This window comes from Arachis ipaensis, chromosome B8 (genome assembly GCF_059453495.1).
Source record: "Arachis ipaensis isolate K30076 ecotype BB chromosome B8, ASM5945349v1, whole genome shotgun sequence".
NCBI classification, from domain to species: Eukaryota; Viridiplantae; Streptophyta; class Magnoliopsida; order Fabales; family Fabaceae; genus Arachis; species Arachis ipaensis.
In genome coordinates, this window is record NC_142443.1 from 113,768,168 (window position 1) to 113,787,559 (window position 19,392).

Here is a 19,392-nt window from a genome sequence, read left to right on the forward strand (position 1 = left end):
TGCGATCCCATGCTGACTAATGCGAATATCGCGGGGGACCTAGCTAATGGCGCGGACGTTGACTCAGAAAAGACTGTGTCTTGGGATCTTGCTGGTAGGCAAATGGAGGCTGATATTGATAACACTAGTAAGGCTAGGTGCATTTTGGGCTTTGGTGAAGTTTCTTTTTGTCCGAATAAAATTGGGGCCCAAAATGTTTTGCCCAGGTTTAAGGAGAGTTATTTGGGCTTCAAGCATTATAGCTCACATGAGTGGGTGGCGGAAAGCCAGGAGATAGACCGGGTGGCTAGTACCTTGGTGAGGGAAACCAATTCCTTAGGGAGTGGAGGAACGCGATCTGGTCATGGGGTGACCATCCAAGGCGGCACGAATTTGGTTGACAGGAGGCGGGGGCAGTCTCATCGAGATGGGTGCTCATCGAAGGAAGGGGTTACTCCGGGAGACACGGTAGGGAGCGGTGCAGTGGGTCCGGTGATTGGTTCCCAGGTCGACGATAGGGGGCCGAGTCCGAGGGCCATGGATACGTCGGCGTGGCTGGGCAAATGAAGGCTCGGGTGATAAAACCTAGCAAACCGGGTAGAGATGGAGGCTTCATTGTTGTGGGGACAGAGCTGAATGCGAATCAGGGGTTGAAGATGGGATGCTTGGACTTGGGGGATGTGGCTGCGAGGCGGACCGATGGTGATTTACGGCTGAGTGGAAGTGACGCCTGTCTTCTTCGGTGTGGCAAGGATAAGGCAAGGCAGGGCTGTTTTTCTGGAAGGGATGGCATACGGGTAGGGGACCGTGCTAGGACGGCTCAGCGGACTGGGCTTGATGTAGGAGTAAGCTGCAATGCTGGCGACACAGTTGGGGTTGTAGAAGCAAGATGCACTGGTTGTGGTGGGGATCCTCTGTACTTGATGACGGATAGAGTAGTTGGGACCCAGATGCGGGCACGATACACGGACTGAGGCCAGTGGTGGGATTGGAAAATGCAGGGGCTGGGGGTGAGATGGGCGAGTTGGGGGATGACCGAGTTAATGCTGAGAGTGGGGATGAGTCCGCTACTTCCGATATCAACCGGGCTGAGGAAATGGATGAAAACCGGAAAGCTTGGGACCTAGCTGTGGAATCAGAAGCTGTGCTATATGATGAGGAAGATGATATAATGAAGATACTCCAGGAACAGAATGAGGCTTTAGCACGGAAGAAAATGCAGGCTAAACAGAAAGAGAAAGCTAGAAGAAGTCGTCCAAAAAATCAAAAAAAGGTGTGAATAAATGTTTTTAAATGATTTTTTCATCTTGGAATGTTAGGGGGTTGGGAGGAGTGGGGAAAAAGAGTATGGTGAAGGTTTTTAGAAGGAAATTTAATGTGCATATGTTAGGATTGATAGAGACAAAAAAAGAAAATTTGACTAAATTTGATATCGTGCAACTGCGGGGAACTGATGGCGTGGGTTGGGAGTTTGTGGGAGCGGAAGGTGCGTCTGGTGGGTTGCTGTTGATGTGGGATGTAACCATGTTTAAAATGAGTAACTGTCATAAAGGAGGTAAGTGGTTATGTGTAGAGGGAGTGCTATTGAAAAACAATTTTAGGTGTGCTTTCTGTTTAGTGTATGGCGAGCATGTGCAGGAGGAGAAACTTGTGGTGTGGAAGGAATTGAGTTTCCTATCCGGCTTATGTCAAGTACCTTTTTTCCTTTATGGGGGACTTCAACGAGATTGTTCATGAATAGGAGAGGAAAGGGACTACTTCCTTGTCAGTGGCTGCAGTAGAGTTTAAATTGTGGATTGAAGATATGGAGCTAGTGGATCTAGTCTTATCCGATCGAAGGTTTACATGGTTCAGAGGCCAGTCTTGTAGTCGCATCGATAGAGCGTTGGTGAGCTTGGAGTGGCTAGAGGAGTTTTCTGAGACTAGACTACACGGAGGGCCACGGGGTTTGTTAGACCACTGCCCAATAATAATGGAGGTAACAAGGAGAGGAGGGGGACCAAGACCTTTTTGGAGCCTGGATTCATGGTTTACTCATGCGGGGTTTTTGGGGAAGGTGAAGGATGAATGGAGGAGCCTAGGGGAGGCTCCTTTCATGGATAACTTAAAGGCTTTGACAGGTCCACTGAGCCGATGGCACAGGGAGAATTTTGGAGATATAGACAAGCGGATTGATAAGTTTGAAGAGGAGATTAGGAAAGTAGATGATTTGGTGAGCGACGGAGTATATGATGGAGCAGCAGAAGCAATGAGGAAGGCGCTAGTGAGTGCTTGTAAGAAATGGTATATCAGGAAGGAGATTCATTCGAAGCAAATGTCCCGTTCCAGGCATGCTAAGAAAATGGACAAAAACACTAGATACTTTCACAATATAGCCTCGGCCCGGATGAGGAACAATCGAATTGATGCCTTGCGGGTTCAAGGAAGACTAGTGATGAATCATTTTCGCATTAAGAGTGCTATCAGAGACTTCTATAAGGGCTTGTATCATCAGGAGGCCTCGCCCAATATAGGGTTTCGGGATGGGCTGGTAAGGAAGATAACTGAAAAGGAGGCAACAGGACTGGAGGTGATGGGTATAACATGAATTTTATTAAGAAGTGCTGGGAAGAAGTGGGGAAAGAATTCACTGCAGCCGTTCTTGGGTTCTTCCAGTCAGCTACGCTCCTTAGGGATTCGAATGTTACTTAGGTGGCTCTGGCGCCAAAGTTTGTTGGAGCTACAGAGATAAAAGATTTGAGACCAATTAGTATGGTGGGTTGTGTGTATAAGGTCATTTCTAAGGTGATGGTCCGGAGGATGCGAAATGTGATGCCAGGATTGGTAGGGGAGACTCAGAGTGCTTTTGTGCAAGGCAGGAAAATCCATGATGGGGCTTTGATAGCCTGTGAAACTATGCAGTGGCTAAAGTCAAGGAGAAGAAGCGTAGCGATCATTGAACTGGGCTTTCAGAAAGCTTATGATATGGTCAAATGGAGCTTTGTGGATATCGTTTTGCAGAAGATGGGGTTTGGCCAGAGGTGGCGGGGGTGGATTAAGGAGTGTGTTTGCTCGGTGTCTATGTCGATAATAATAAATGGATCCCCCTCTAAGCCCTTCCAAATAGAAAGGGGGCTTCGACAAGGAGATCCTCCATCCCCCTTTTTGTTTGTGTTAGTGGTTGATGTGCTTCATAGAATGATACAGGAGGCGGTGAGGAATGGGCGTATCTCTCCGCTTCTGGTTGGGTGAGATCACATTGAGCTATCACACTTGCAGTTTGCGGACGATACTGTACTTTTCGTTCCGTCAGAGGATGAGACTATCAGGAACTACAAGTGTCTACTGCAGTGCTTCGAGATGATGTCTGGGTTGGGTATTAATTTTGAGAAGTCCAGTTTCATTCCGGTTAATTGTGATCAGTACTGGACGCGTCAGATGTGTCATTTGCTGGGGTGCCAGGAAGCCTCTTTACCAGTCTGAAGTTAGGTAAGAGTTGGAAGCCAGTGATTGATAAGGTGGAAGGGAAGCTGAGTCTGTGGAAGGCAAAGACCCTCAACAAAGCGGTTAAGTGATGAGCGGATAATTTATACGCTTTTTGGCATTATTTTTACATAGTTTTTAGTATAATTTGATTAGTTTTTAGTATATTTTTATTAGTTTTTAAATAAAAATTATATTTCTAGACTTTACTATGAGTTTGTGTGTTTTTCTGTGATTTCAGGTAATTTTTGGCTGAAATTGAGGGACTTGAGCAAAAATCAGATTCAGAGGCTGAAGAAGGACTGCAGATGCTGTTGGATTCTGACCTCCTTGCACTCGAAATGGATTTTGTGGAGCTACAGAACTCAAAATGTTGCGCTCTCATTTGCGTTCGAAATTAGACATCCAGGGCTTTCCAGCAATATATAATAGTCCATACTTTGTCTGAGTTTAGATGACGCAAATTGGCGTTCAACGCCAGCTTTTTGCCCTATTCTGGAGTCAAACGCCAGAAACAGGTTGCAAAGCAGAGTTAAACGCCAGAAACACGTTACAAACTGGCGTTTAACTCCAAAAAGAGTCTCTACACGTGAAGCTTCAATGCTCAGCCCAAGCACACACCAAGTGGGCCCCAGAAGTGGATTTCTGCATCATTTACTTATTTCTGTAACCCTAGTGCCTAGATTATTATAAATATGACTTTTTACTATTGTATTTTTATCTTTTGATCATTTTTAGATCTCTAGACCTCCATGGGAGGCTGGCCATTTGGCCATGTCTACCCTATTTTCACTTATGTATTTTCAACGGTAGAGTTTCTACACACCATAGATTAAGGTGTGGAGCTCTGCTATTCCTCGAGTATTAATGCAAAGTACTATTGTTTTTCTATCCAATTCAAGCTTATTCCTATTCTAAGATATTCATTCGCACCCAAGAACATGATGAATGTGATGATTATGTGACGCTCATCACCATTCTCACCTATGAACGCGTGCCTGACAACCACTTCCGTTATATATGAAGACGAGACAGAATGAGTATCTCTTAGATATCTAATACAGGGGACCGAGTCCGAGATATTAGAGTCTTCGTGGTATAAGTTAGAACCCATGTATGGCCATTCCTGAGATTCGAAAAGTCTAAACCTTGTCTGTGGTATTCCGAGTTGGATCTGGGAGGGGATGGTTGTGACGAGTTTCAAACTCGCGAGTGCTGGGCGTAGTGACAGACGCAAAATGATAGTAAATCCTATTCCAGTATGATCGATAACTGACAGATGATTAGCCATGCAGTGACAGCGTGGTGCACGAAATTGGAAATCACAATTCTTCACAAATTCGCACAACTAACCAGCAAGTACACTGGGTCGTCCAAGTAATACCTTACGTGAGTAAGGGTCGATCCCACGGAGATTGTTGGCTTGAAGCAATCTATGGTTATCTTGTAACTCTTAGTCAGGAAAACAATAAAATAATCCACCTATCAAATTTGATTGCAAGGAATAAAAGGGCAGAACACAAATTATACTTGTATGCAATGGTGGAGAATATGTTGGAGTTTTGGAGATGCTTTGTCTTCTGAAATTCTGCTTTCTTCTGTTTCTGATTCACGCACGCACGTCCTCCTATGGCAAGCTGTGTGTTGGTGGATCACCATTGTCAATGGCTACCATCCATCCTTCCAGTGAAAAGGGTCCAGGTGCGCTGTCACCGCACGGCTAATCATCTGCAGGTTCTCGATCGTACCGGAATAGGATTTACTATCCTTTTGCATCTGTCACTACGCCCAGCACTCGCGAGTTTGAAGCTTGTCACAGTCATTCAATCCCTGAATCCTACTCGGAATACCACAGACAAGGTTTAGACTTTCCGGATTCTCTTGAATGCTGCCATCAATCTAGCTTATACCACAAAGATTCTGATTAAGAGATCCAAGAGATATTCATTCATTCTACGGTGAACAGAAGTGGTTTTCAGGTACGCGTTCGTGGGGGAATGATGATGATTGTCACGTTCATCACATTCATGTTGAAGTGCGAATGGATATCTTAGATAGGAACACACATGTTTGAATAGAAAACAGAAATACTTGTATTATTTCATCAGGACACAGCAGAGCTCCTCACCCCCAACAATGGAGTTTAGAGACTCATGCCGTCAGAGATTACAAAGTTCAGATCTAAAAATATCATGAGATACAAAATAAATCTCTAAAAGTTGTTTAAATACTAAACTAGTAACCTAGGTTTACAGAAAATGAGTAAACTATGATAGATAGTGCAGAAATCCACTTCTGGAGCCCACTTGGTGTGTGCTGGGGCTGAGACTAAAGCTTCTCACGTGCCTGGGCTGTTTTGGGCGTTCAACGCCAGGCTGTAACGTAATTCTGGCGTTGAACTCCAACTTGTAACGTGTTTCTGGCGCTGGACGCCAGACAGCAACATAGAACTGGCGTTGAATGCCAGTTTACGTCGTCTATCCTTGAGCAAAGTATGGACTATTATATATTGCTGGAAAGCCCTGGATGTCTACTTTCCAACGCAATTGGAAGCGCATCAATTAGACTCCTGTAACTCCAGAAATTCCATTCCGAGTGCAGAGAGGTTAGGATCCAACAGCATCAGCAGTCCTTTTTCAGCCTGAATCAGATTTTTGCTCAGCTCCCTCAATTTCAGCCAGAAAATACCTGAAATTACAGAAAAACACAAAAACTCATAGTAAAGTCTAGAAATATGAATTTTGCCTAGAAACTAATAAAAATAAACTAAAAACTAACTAAAACATACTAAAAACTATATGAAATTAACCCCAAAAAGCGTATAAAATATCTGCTCATCACAACACCAAACTTAAACTGTTGCTTGTCCTCAAGCAACTAGATAAATAAATTAGAATACAAATGAGTCAAGAAACAATAATATCTCAGAGTTTTTGAGTGAAGCTCAGATTCTAATTAAATGAGCGGGGCTAGTAGCTTTTTGCCTCCGAACAGTTTTGGCATCTCACTTTATCCATTGAAGCTCAGAATGATTGGCATCTATAGGAACTCAAAATTCAGATAGTGTTATTGATTCTCCTAGTTCAGTATGCTGATTCTTGAACACAGCTACTTTTATGAGTCTTGGCCGTGGCCCTAAGCACTTTGTTTTCCAGTATTACCACCGGATACATAAATGCCACAGACACATAATTGGGTGAACCTTTTCAGATTGTGACTCAGCTTTGCTAAAGCCCCCAATTAGAGGTATCCAGGGTTCTTAAGCACACTCTTCTCTTTGCTTCAGACCTTGACTTTAACCGCTCAGTCTCAAGTTTTCACTTGACACCTTCACGCCACAAGCACATGGTTAGGGACAGCTTGGTTTAGCCGCTTAGACCAGGATTTGATTTCCTTAGGCCCTCCTATCCACTGATGCTCAAAGCCTTGGATCCTTTTTATTACCCTTGCCTTTTGGTTTTAAGGGTTATTGGCTTTTTCTGCTTGCTTTTTTTTTTCTTTTTTTTTTGCAAGCTTTGCATTCACTGCTTTTTCTTGCTTCAAGAATCATTTTTATGATTTTTCAGATTGCCAATAACATGTCTCATGTTTATTATTCTTTCAAGAGCCAACATATTTAACATTCAAGAACATCAAATTCCAAAGACATATGCACTGTTCAAGCATTCATTCAGAAGGCAGAAAGCATTGCCACCACATGTAAACAATTAGAATTTGTTTTATTTAAAACTCGAAAATTATTGCCTCCTTGTTCTAAAGAAAATCTTCTATTTTATTCATGTTTAATGATGATGAGAAAAATAAATTATAGCTTAATTGGGGTTAAAATCAAAATATAAATACTAATTGCCATTATATGACTCCTAAGGTGAAACTCAAATAATAGAAAAGAAAGTTATCACAGGGTTAAGGTTAAGATCAGAACTCAACAACCTTGACTTTGGGAAGCGGATGCCTCTTTAGTCTGTGGGGTGCTTGGCCCTTCAAGAGATAGTTTCTGACGCTTTAGTTCTCTTAATTCACGCCCTTGCACCTCTTGTTCTCTGAGCAGTTTGCAAAGTATGCTATTTTGATTTTGCTGTTCTTCCTTCAATTGGTCCATGGTTTCTTGCAACTTAGTGACAGATGCCTCAAGATGCTCCCAGTATTCAAATTGAGGGAGTTCTGGTAGGAATTCTTGCGCCCTCCTCTTGATGGGGTCATCCTGCATTTATTGTTTTTCCATTGTGATTTTTGTGATTGGTTGCTCCACTGAGATATACTCTGTTATTCCCATCTTTATTCCAGCATCTTTGCAGAGCATAGAGATTAGGCTTGGATAAGCCAACCTGGCATCCTTGGAGTTCTTGTTGGCAAGTATGTAGAATTCAGATGGGATCAGTTGATGAACTTCTACTTCTTTTCCCAACATAATGCAATGGATCATCACTGCTCTTCTAATATTGACTTCAGAACGGTTGCTGGTGGGCAATATAGAACGCCCAATGAAGTCCAGCCATCCTCTGGCGACTGGTTTGAGATCTTCTCTCTTGAGTTGACTTGGGGCACCCTTCGTGCTGGTGGTCCACCTGGCTCCAGGGATGCATATATCCTCTAGAATCTTATCCAGGCCCTTGTTTGTTCTCATCATTCTCCTATTGAAGGAGTCTGGGTTATCTTTCAGCTGAGGTAGCTTAAAGATCTCCCTGATTTTGTCAGGGTTGATGTGAACAATCTTTCCTCTGACCACAGTCTTGTAGTCATAGAGGGCAACTCCAGATATTCTCTGCCTGTCTGTTTGCCACAGATTAGCGTAGAATTCTTGAACCATATTCTTTCCCACTTTTGTTTCAAGATTAGCTAGGACATCCCAGTTCCTGTTTCGAATCTGCTCTTGGATCTCCGGATATTCATCTTCTTTCAGATCGAACTTGACTTCCGGGATCACAGATCTTAGACCCATTATTTTGTAGTAATGGTCTGAATGTTCTTTGGTTAAGAACCTCCCTTAATTCCAAAGTGGTTTTGGAATACTCTCTTTCTTGCCTCTTGGAGTGGGTTGTTTTTCTTTAGGAGCCGTGATCTTAGTGGGTATGGTTTAGTGATCACGGATAAACACACCAAACTTAGAGGTTTGCTTGTCCTCAAGCAAAAGAAAAGAAAGGAGAGGGATAGAAGGAGAGCTAGTGTAGAATGGTGGATGAGAGGAAGGAGGCCGAATGGGGTTTTAAAAGGGAGGGGGGGTTTTCGAAAATAAGGAGAAAGATAAGATAGAAGATATGATTTAAAAAAAAGATAAGTATGATAAGAAGAGATATGATTTAAAATTGAAAAGATATGAAAGATATTTAAAAAAGATAAAATTGGATTTTTGAAAAAGATAATATGGAGATTTGAAAAAGATATTGATTAGTTGAAAAGATTTTTGAATGAAAAGAGATAGATTTGTTTTGAAAATTTTTGAAAAAGAGTTGAATTGGATTGAAAAAAAAAGGATTTGTGCTTATGGATTAAGATACATTTAATATTTTTAAAGAAGGGTTTTTAGAAATTAGGGATTTTAGAAATCAGGGTTTGTAACATGTTTATGCAAGAAATCATGAATTGAAACATGAAAATTAAGATTAAAATGAAAAATATGAAGAGAAAATGAATTTACCTCCTCCCCACCATCCTGGCATTTGAACGCCCAAACGCTGCATGTTTTGGGCGTTCAACGCCCAACTGCTGCTTCTCCTGGGCGTTCAACGCCCAGCTGTTGCTTCTTTCTGGCGTTGAACGCCAGGAACTCCTTTGTCACTGGGCGTTTTTCTGAACGCCCAGGACGCTGTAAATCTGGCGTTTAACACCCAGATGGCTATCCTTACTGGCGTTCAACGCCCAGTGGATGCTTCTTTTGGGCGTTGAACGCCCAAAACAGACTTTTACTGGCATTTTCTTGCCAGTGAGCTCTTTTTCTCTGTTTTGTGTGCAGAATCCTTCTGTAACCCTGTAAACTTATACAATTGACTCTTTACCTTAGTATCAATGAACTTTATATAAACAAATAAAATCAAGAATAGGGCAAAATGCTTAGAGAAAGTGATGCCCCAAGGCTGGGTTGCCTCCCAGCAAGCGCTTCTTTATTGTCTTTAGCTGGACCTTGCTGAGTTCTTAATCTAGCCTCAGCCTTGAGCACTCTTGCTCAACATTGCCTTCAAGATAGTGCTTGATTCTCTGTCCATTAACAATGAACTTCTTATCAGAATCAATATCTTGAAGCTCCACATAACCATATGGTGATACACTTGTAATCACATATGGTCCTCTCCACCGGGACTTCAGTTTCCCGAGAAATAGCCTGAGCCTAGAGTTAAACAACAGAACCTTTTGTCCTGGTTCAAAGATTCTAGATGACAGCTTTCTGTCATGCCACCTTTTGGATTTCTCTTTGTAAAGCTTGGCATTTTCGAAAGCAGTGAATCTGAATTCCTCTAGCTCATTCAGCTGGAGCAATCTTTTCTTTCCAGCTAATTTGGCATCAAAGTTAAGGAATCTGGTTGCCCAGTAGGCCTTATGTTCCAGTTTCACGGGCAGGTGACAAGCCTTACCATACACAAGTTGGTATGGAGAGGTCCCTATAGGAGTCTTGAATGCTGTTCTGTAAGCCCACAGAGCATCATCCAAGCTTCGTGCCCAATCCTTTCTACGGGTATTCACAGTCCGTTCCAGGATTCTTTTTAGTTCTCTGTTAGAGACTTCAGCTTGTCCATTTGTCTGCGGATGATATGGAGTTGCCACCTTATGGCGAATCCCATACCGGACCATGGCAGAGTAAAGCTGTTTGTTGCAGAAGTGAGTGTCCCCATCACTGATTAGTACCCTAGGGACACCAAACCTGCTGAATATATGTTTCTGGAGGAACTTTAGTACTGTTTTAGTATCATTGGTGGGTGTGGCAATGGCCTCAACCCATTTTGGTACATAGTCAACTGCCACCAGAATATAAGTGTTTGAGTATGATGGTGGGAAAGGCCCCATGAAATCAATACCCCATACGTCAAATAACTCAATCTCCAAGATTCCTTGTTGAGGCATGGCATAAATGTGAGGCAAATTACCAGCTTTCTGGCAACTGTCACAGTTACGTACAAACTCTCTAGAATCTCTATAGAGTGTAGGCCAGTAGAAACCACATTGGAGGACCTTGGTGGCTGTTCGCTCACCTCCGAAATGGCCTCCATATTGTGATCCATGGCAATGCCATAGGATCCTCTGTGCTTCTTCTCTAGGCACACACCTACAGATTATTCCGTCTGCACATCTCTTAAAGAGATAGGGTTCATCCCACAAGTAGTACTTTGCATCAATAATTAATTTTTTCTTTTGTTGCCTGCTGTACTCCTTGGGAATGAACCTTGTAGCTTTGTAGTTTACAATGTCTGCAAACCATGGTAATTCCTGGATGGCGAACAAATGCTCATCCGGAAAGGTTTCAGAGATCTCAATAGAGGGGGAGGACGCCCCTTCCACTGGTTCTATCCGGGACAGATGGTCAGCCACTTGGTTCTCTGTCCCTTTTCTGTCTCTTATTTCTATATCAAACTCTTGCAGAAGCAACACCCATCTTATGAGTCTGGGTTTTGAATCCTGCTTTGTGAGTAGATATTTAAGAGCAGCATGATCTGTGTACACAATCACTTTTGATCCTACTAGGTATGATCTAAACTTGTCAATAGCATAAACCACTGCAAGCAATTCTTTTTCTGTGGTTGTGTAATTTTTCTGGGCATCATTCAAGACACGGCTAGCATAATAAATGACATGTAGAAGCTTGTCATGCCTCTGCCCCAGTACTGCACCAATGGCGTGATCACTGGCATCACACATCAATTCGAACGGTAATGTCCAGTCTGGTGCAGAGATAACTGGTGTTGTGACCATCTTAGCTTTCAGAGTTTCAAATGCCTGCAGACACTCTGTGTCAAACACGAATGGTGTGTCAGCAGCTAGCAGGTTGCTTAGAGGTTTTGCAATTTTTGAAAAATCCTTTATGAACCTCCTATAGAATCCTGCATGCCCCAGAAAGCTTCTGATTGCCTTAACATTGGCAGGTGGTGGTAATTTTTCAATTAACTCTATTTTAGCTTGATCCACCTCTATTCCCTTGTTTGAAATTTTATGCCCAAGGACAATCCCTTCAGTCACCATAAAGTGACATTTTTCCCAGTTTAAAACCAGGTTGATCTCTTGGCATCTTTTCAAAACCAGTGTCAGGTGATCAAGACAGGAGCTGAATGAGTCTCCATATACTGAGAATTCATCCATGAAGACTTCTAGAAATTTTTCCACCATATCAGAGAAAATAGAGAGCATGCATCTCTGAAAGGTTGCAGGCGCATTACACAGCCCAAAAGGCATCCTTCTGTAAGCAAATACTCCAGATGGACATGTGAATGCTGTTTTCTCTTGATCCTGGGGATCTACTGCAATTTGGTTGTAGCCTGAATAGCCATTCAAAAAGCAGTAATAATTATGACCTGCTAGTCTTTCTAGCATCTGGTCTATGAATGGTAAAGGAAAATGATCCTTTCTGGTGGCTGTATTGAGCCTTCTGTAATCAATACACATGCGCCACCCTGTAACTGTTTTGGTAGGAACCAGTTCATTTTTTTCATTATGAACCACTGTCATGCCTCCCTTTCTAGGGACAACTTGAACAGGACTCACCCAGGGGCTATCTGAAATAGGATAAATAATCCCAGCCTCCAGTAATTTAGTGACCTCTTTCTGCACCACTTCCTTCATGGTTGGATTTAGCCACCTCTGTGGTTGAACCACTGGCTTAGCATTGTCCTCCAATAAGATCTTGTGCATGAATCTAGCTGGGCTTATGCCCTTAAGGTCACTTATGGACCACCCAAGAGCTGTCTTGTGTGTCCTTAGCACTTGAATTAGTGCTTCCTCTTCCTATGGATTTAAAGCAGAGCTTATGATCACTGGAAAAGTATCACCTTCTCCCAGAAATGCATATTTCAGAGATGGTGGTAATGGTTTGAGCTCGGGTTTAGGAGGTTTTTCCTCTTCCTGAGGAATTTTTAGAGACTCTTTCAATTCCTCTGAATCCTCTAGATCAGGTGGAACATCTTTAAAGATGTTTTCCAGCTCTGATTCGAGACTCTCAGCCATGTTGATCTCTTCTACCAAAGAGTCAATAAGATCAACTTTCATGCAGTCTTTTGGTGTGTCTGGATGCTGCATGGCTTTGACAGCATTCAACTTAAACTCATCTTCATTGACTCTCAGGGTGACTTCCCCCTTTTGGACATCAATGAGAGTTCGTCCAGTTGTCAGGAAAGGTCTTCCTAGAATGAGAGTAGCACTCTTGTGCTCCTCCATCTCCAGCACTACGAAGTCAGTGGGAAAGGCGAATGGCCCAACCCTGACAATCATGTCCTCAATCACGCCTGATGGGTATTTAATGGAGCCATCAGCAAGTTGGAGACATATCCGGGTTGGTTTAACTTCTTCAGTTAAGCCAAGCTTTCTGATAGTGGATGCAGGTATTAGATTGATGCTTGCCCCAAGATCGCATAAAGCTGTCCTAGTGCAATTTGCCTCTAATGTGCATGGTATTAGAAAGCTTCTGGGATCTTTAAGCTTTTCAGGAAAGCTTTTCAGAATGACTGCACTGCATTCTTCAGTGAGAAAAACTCTTTCAGTTTCTCTCCAATCCTTCTTATGACTCAAAATCTCTTTCATGAACTTGGCATAAGAAGGTATTTGCTCAAGTGCCTCTGCAAACGGAATCTTAATTTCAAGAGTCCTGAGATAATCTGCAAAGCGAGCAAATTTCTTATCATACTCCTCTTGGCGGAGTTTTTGAGGATAAGGTATCTTGGCTTTATATTCCTCAACCTTGGTTGCTGCGTGTTTATTACCTACAGAAATGGTTGAAGAAGCCTTTTTAGAGGGGTTGTTATCAGCACTTGTGTGTGTCTGATCCCTCACTGGCATTTGAGTGCCAGAGTTAGAAGCTGGAGTGACGTTAGACGCTAACTCCTCATCTGTTCCTGGCGTCTGAACGCCAGAACTGTGCTTCTTTTGGGCGTTCAACGCCAGTTTCTTGCTTGTTTCTGGCGTTGAACGCCAGTCCTGAGCATGGTCTGGGCGTTCAGCGCCAGCCTTCCACCCAATTTCTGGCGTTTTAACGCCAGAATTATTTTTTTCTGGGCTCTTACTGTCCTCAGATGGATTTTGGGTGGTTTGCTCATTTCTTGGCTTCCTGCTGCCTTGAGGTGGGGTATTTAATATTTTCCCACTTCTTAATTGAACTGCTTGGCATTCTTCTGTTATTTGTTTTGACAGCTGCTGCTTTGTTTGCTTTAATTGTACTTCCATATTTATATTAGCCATCCTTGTCTCTTGTAGTCTATCCTTGAATTCGGCTAACTGCTTTGTTAGAAAGTCCAATTGCTGATTGAATTCAGCAGCTTGTTCTACAAGACTGAGTTCAGCAGTTACTGTTTTAACCTCTTCTTTCATGGAAGGGTCACTGCTGAGGTACAGATGCTGATTTCTGGCAACTGTATCAATGAGCTCTTGAGCTTCTTCAATTGTCTTTCTCATGTGGATAGATCCACCAGCTGAGTAATCTAGAGAGATCTGAGCTCTTTCTGTAAGCCCATAATAGAAGATGTCTAACTGAACCCACTCTAAAAACATTTCAGAGGGGTATTTTCGTAGCATCTCTCTGTATCTCTCCCAGGCATCATAAAGAGATTCATTATCTCCTTGTTTAAAGCCTTGGATGTCCAGCCTTAGCTGTGTCATCCATTTTGGAGGAAAGTATTGATTCAGGAATTTTTCTGTCAGCTGTTTCCATGTCCTTATGCTAGCCTTAAGTTGGTTATTTAACCACCTCTTGGCTTGGTCTTTTACAGCAAATGGAAACAGTAATAATCTGTAGATATCCTGATCTACTTCCTTATCATGTATTGTGTCAGCAATTTGTAAAAACTGTGCCAGAAACTCTGTAGGTTCTTCCTGTGGAAGACCGGAATACTGGCAGCTTTGCTGCACCATGATAATGAGCTGAGGATTCAACTCAAAGCTACTGACTCCAATGGAGGGTATGCAGATACTACTCCCATATGAAGCAGTAGAAGGGTTAGCATATGACCCCAGAGTCCTTCTGGACTGTTCACTTCCACTTAGATCCATGATGGAGAAAGGGAGATGATAAAAAAAATTTTATTTTTATTTATTTATTTATTTATTTCGAAAATAAAATAAATAAGAATGGGTGAAGATTTTCAAAAAAAAATAAGGAGAGAGAAAGTGGTTAGGAAGTTTTGAAAAGGATATGGTGATTTTTGAAAAAAGGTTTTAAATTTTGAAATAAAAATCTGAATTTTAAAAGTAAATTTCGAAAATTTGCTTTAAAATAGAGAGAAAAGATATTTTTGATTTTAAAGAGGAGAGAGAAAAAAATAAGATAGCATAAGAATTTTAATTTTTTGATCTAATGCTCCTTGTTTTCGAAAATTTTGGAGGAAAAACACCAAGAAACACCAAACTTAAAAATTTTAAGATCAAGACACAAGGAAAACTCAAGAACACTTTGAAGACTCACAAGAACACAAGAACATGAAGAAAGAACACCAAACTTAAAATTTTTAGAAAACCAAAATAAAATTTTCGAAAAACAAAGAAAAGTCAACAAGAAAACACCAAACTTAAAGTTGGCACAAGATTTAATGTAAAAATTATTTTTGAAAAAGAATTAAAAAAAAAAAAGGTACCCAATTTACCAAGAACACAGACCTACGCTCTAGCCAAATGGGCAGTAAATATAACACTTGTTTTGAAAAATATTTTTAATAACTAAGAAAGAATATTATTTTTTTTGAAAAGAATATAAAAGACTCTGACCCAAAAGACAAAATTTTCCTAATCTAAGCAACAGGATTCACCGTCAGTTGTTCAAACTCAAACAATCCCCGGCAACGGCACCAAAAACTTGGTGTACGAAATTGGAAATCACAATTCTTCACAAATTCGCACAACTAACCAGCAAGTGCACTGGATCGTCCAAGTAATACCTTACGTGAGTAAGGGTCGATCCCACGGAGATTGTTGGCTTGAAGCAATCTATGGTTATCTTGTAACTCTTAGTCAGGAAAACAATAAAATAATTCACTTATCAAATTTGATTGCAAGGAATAAAAGGGCATAACACAAATTATACTTGTATGCAATGGTGGAGAATATGTTGGAGTTTTGGAGATGCTTTGTCTTCTAAAATTCTGCTTTCCTCTGTTTCTGATTCACGCATGCACGTCCTCCTATGGCAAGCTGTGTGTTGGTGGATCACCGTTGTCAATGGCTACCATCCATCCTTCCAGTGAAAAGGGTCCAGGTGAACTGTCACCGCACGGCTAATCATCTGCAGGTTCTCGATCGTACCGGAATAGAATTTACTATCCTTTTGCGTCTGTCACTACGCCCAGCACTCGTGAGTTTGAAGCTTGTCACAGTCATTCAATCCCTGAATCCTACTCGGAATACCACAGACAAGGTTTAGACTTTCCGGATTCTCATGAATGCTGCCATCAATCTAGCTTATACCACGAAGATTCTAATTAAGAGATCCAAGAGATATTCATTCATTCTACGGTGAACGGAAGTGGTTGTCAGGCACGCGTTCGTGGGGGAATGATAATGATTGTCACGTTCATCACATTCATGTTGAAGTGCGAATGGATATCTTAGATAGGAACACACATGTTTGAATAGAAAACAGAAATAATTGCATTAATTCATCAGGACACAGCAGAGCTCCTCACCCCTAACAATGGAGTTTAGAGACTCATGCCGTCAGAGATTATAAAGTTCAGATCTAAAAATGTCATGAGATACAAAATAAATCTCTAAAAGTTGTTTAAATGCTAAACTAGTAACCTAGGTTTACAGAAAATGAGTAAACTATGATAGATAGTGCAGAAATCCACTTCTGGGGCCCACTTGGTGTGTGCTGGGGCTGAGACTAAAGCTTCTCACGTGCCTGGGCTGTTTTGGGCGTTCAACGCCAGGCTGTAACGTAATTCTGGCGTTGAACTCCAACTTGTAACGTGTTTCTGGCGCTGGACGCCAGACAGCAACATAGAACTGGCGTTGAATACCAGTTTACATCATCTATCCTTGAGCAAAGTATGGACTATTATATATTGATGGAAAGCCCTGGATGTCTACTTTCCAACACAATTGGAAGCGCGTCAATTGGACTCCTGTAACTCCAGAAATTCCATTCCGAGTGCAGAGAGGTCAAGATTCAACAGCATCAGCAGTCCTTTTTCAGCCTGAATCAGATTTTTGCTCAGCTCCCTCAATTTCAGCCAGAAAATACCTGAAATTACAGAAAAATACAAAAACTCATAGTAAAGTCTAGAAATATGAATTTTGCCTAGAAACTAATGAAAATAAACTAAAAACTAACTAAAACATACTAAAAACTATATGAAATTAACCCCAAAAAGCGTATAAAATATCCGCTCATCACAGCGCATTGGACCATTTTCACAGAGAGGACGGGATGTAACCATTGACAACGGTGATGCCCAACATACAGCTTGCCATGGAAAGGAGTATGAAGGATTGAATGAAAGCAGTAAGAAAGCAAAGATTCAGAAGGAATTAAGCATCTCCATGCGCTTATCTGAAATTCTCACCAATGAATTACATAAGTATCTCTATCTTTATTTTACGTTTTATTTATCTTTTAATTATTAAATCTCCATAATCAATTGAATCCGCCTGACTGAGATTTACAAGGTGACCATAGCTTGCTTCAAGCCGACAATCTTCGTGGGATCGACCCTTACTCACGTAAGGTTTATTACTTGGACGACCCAGTGCACTTACTGGTTAGTTGTGCGGAGTTGTGACAAAGTGTGTGAATTACGTTCCGAGCACCAAGTTTTTGGCGCCGTTGCCGGGGATCACAATTTCGTGCACTAAGTTTTTGGCGCCATTGTCGAGGATTGTTCGAGTTTGGACAACTGACGGTTCATCTTGTTGCTCAGATTAGGTAATTTTATTTTATTTTTAAGCTTTTTATTTCTTATTTTTGAAAATAATACAAAAAAAAGTTTATTTTTTCAATTTCGTTTTTCCCAAAATAATTTTCGAAAAAACCAAAAAAATTTAATAAAATCATAAAAACCAAAAATTTGATGTTTCTCGCTTGAGTCTTGTGTCAAATTTTAAGTTTGGTGTCAATTGCATGTTTTTTAAAATTTGTGCATTTTTTGAAAACTTATGCATGTGTTCTTCATGATCTTCAAGTTGTTCTTGACAAGTCTTCTTGTTTGATCTTCATATTTTCTTGTTTTGTGTCTTTTCTTGTTTTTCATATGCATTTTCAATTTGTTAGTATCTAAACATTAAAAATTTTTAAGTTTGGTGTCTTGCATGTTTTTCTTTTCTTAAAAATTTTCAAAAATAAGTTCTTGGTGTTCATCTTGACATTCAAAGTGTTCTTGGTGTTCATCTTGACATTCATAAGTGTTCTTGCATGCATCATGTGTTTTGATTCATAATTTTCATGTTTTGAGTCTTTTTATTGTTTTTCTCTTTCTTCATTAAAAAATTCAAAAATAAAAAAAAAAATATCTTTCCCTTATTCTCTCATAAATTTTCGAAAATTTGGTTTGATTTAGTCAAAAAAATTTTAAATTTAATTATTTTTTATGAGTCAAATCAAATTTTTATTTTAAAAATTATATCTTTTTCAAAACTTTTTCAAAAATCAAATCTTTTTCATTTTTCTTTTATGATTTTCGAAAATTTCAAAATGATTTTCAAAAATCTTTTTCTTATTTTTATCTCATATTTTCGAAATTAATACTAACTTTTAATATTTTGATTCAAAAATCTCAAGTTGTTACTTACCTATTAAGAAAGGTTCATTCTTTAAATTTTAAAATCCTATCTTTAGTTTCTTGTTAGTCAAGTAATCAACTTTAATTTTCAAAAATCAAATCTTTTTAATTTCCTTTTTAAATCTTTTTCAAATTAAATTTAAATCATATCTTTTTTAAAACCACCTAACTACTTTTCTCTCTCCTAATTTTTGAAAATCACCTCCGTCTTTTTCAAAAATCTTTTTAATTAATTAATTGTTTCTTCTAACTTTTTCGAATACTAATTAATGAATAAAATAAAAACAAAAATATTTTTCTTTTTTTTCTTCTTCTAATTTTTGAAATTCTCTCCCCCTCATCTCTTTCTAATTATTTTATCTATCTACTAACACTTCTCTTCTTCTTAAAAATCTGAACCCTCTCCCTCTTTCTATGTTCGAATTCTTTTTCTTCTCTTCTACTCACATAAAGGAACCTCTCTACTACGGCAAAGAGGATCCCTATTATTTTCTGTTCCCTTCTTTTTCATATGAGCAGGAGCAAGGACAAGAATATTCTTGTTGAAGCTGATCCGGAACCTGAAAGGACTCTGAAGAGGAAGCTAAGGGAAGCTAAAACACAACACTCTGAAGAGGACTTTAGTGAAATTTTCGAAAAAGAAGTAGAGATGGCCGAAAATAATAATAATGGTGGAGATGCAAAGAAGATGCTTGGTGACTTTACTGCACCAAATTCCAACTTACATGGAAGAAGCATCTCAATCCCTGCCATTGGAGCAAACAATTTTGAGCTAAAGCCTCAATTAGTTTCTCTGATGCAACAGAATTGCAAGTTTCATGGACTTCCATCAGAAGATCCTTTTCAGTTCTTAACTGAATTCTTACAGATCTGTGATACTGTTAAGATCAATGGGGTTGATCCTGAGGTCTACAGGCTTATGCTTTTCTCGTTTGCTGTAAGAGACAGAGCTAGAATATGGTTAGACTCTCAACCTAAAGATAGCTTGAACTCTTGGGATAAGCTGGTCACGGCTTTCTTAGCCAAGTTCTTTCCTCTTCAAAAGCTTAGC

At 40.3% G+C, this 19,392-nt stretch overlaps 1 protein-coding gene across 1 annotated transcript; it reads left to right on the forward strand.

The window, feature by feature from the left end:
- Positions 1-994: 994 nt before the first annotated feature.
- Positions 995-2,566, forward strand: LOC107611302 (uncharacterized). The gene is made up of 4 exons (XM_016313247.1): positions 995-1,197; positions 1,299-1,534; positions 1,598-1,671; positions 1,721-2,566. Exons 1-4 carry the CDS (start codon positions 995-997, stop codon positions 2,564-2,566), a joined length of 1,359 nt encoding a protein of 452 aa, XP_016168733.1.
- The last annotated feature ends 16,826 nt before the right edge of the window (positions 2,567-19,392 follow it).

What these genes read in the sequence shown, in the direction of transcription:
- LOC107611302 (XM_016313247.1), top strand. Translation starts at nt 995, where the DNA reads ATGGGCGAGTTGGGGGATGACCGAGTTAATGCTGAGAGTGGGGATGAG. An exon ending in GCTTTAGCACGGAAGAAAAT is followed by an intron (nt 1,198 to 1,298) that starts GCAGGCTAAACA and finishes TTGGAATGTTAG; the next exon opens with GGGGTTGGGAGGAGTGGGGA. An exon ending in GAGTAACTGTCATAAAGGAG is followed by an intron (nt 1,535 to 1,597) that starts GTAAGTGGTTAT and finishes CTTTCTGTTTAG; the next exon opens with TGTATGGCGAGCATGTGCAG.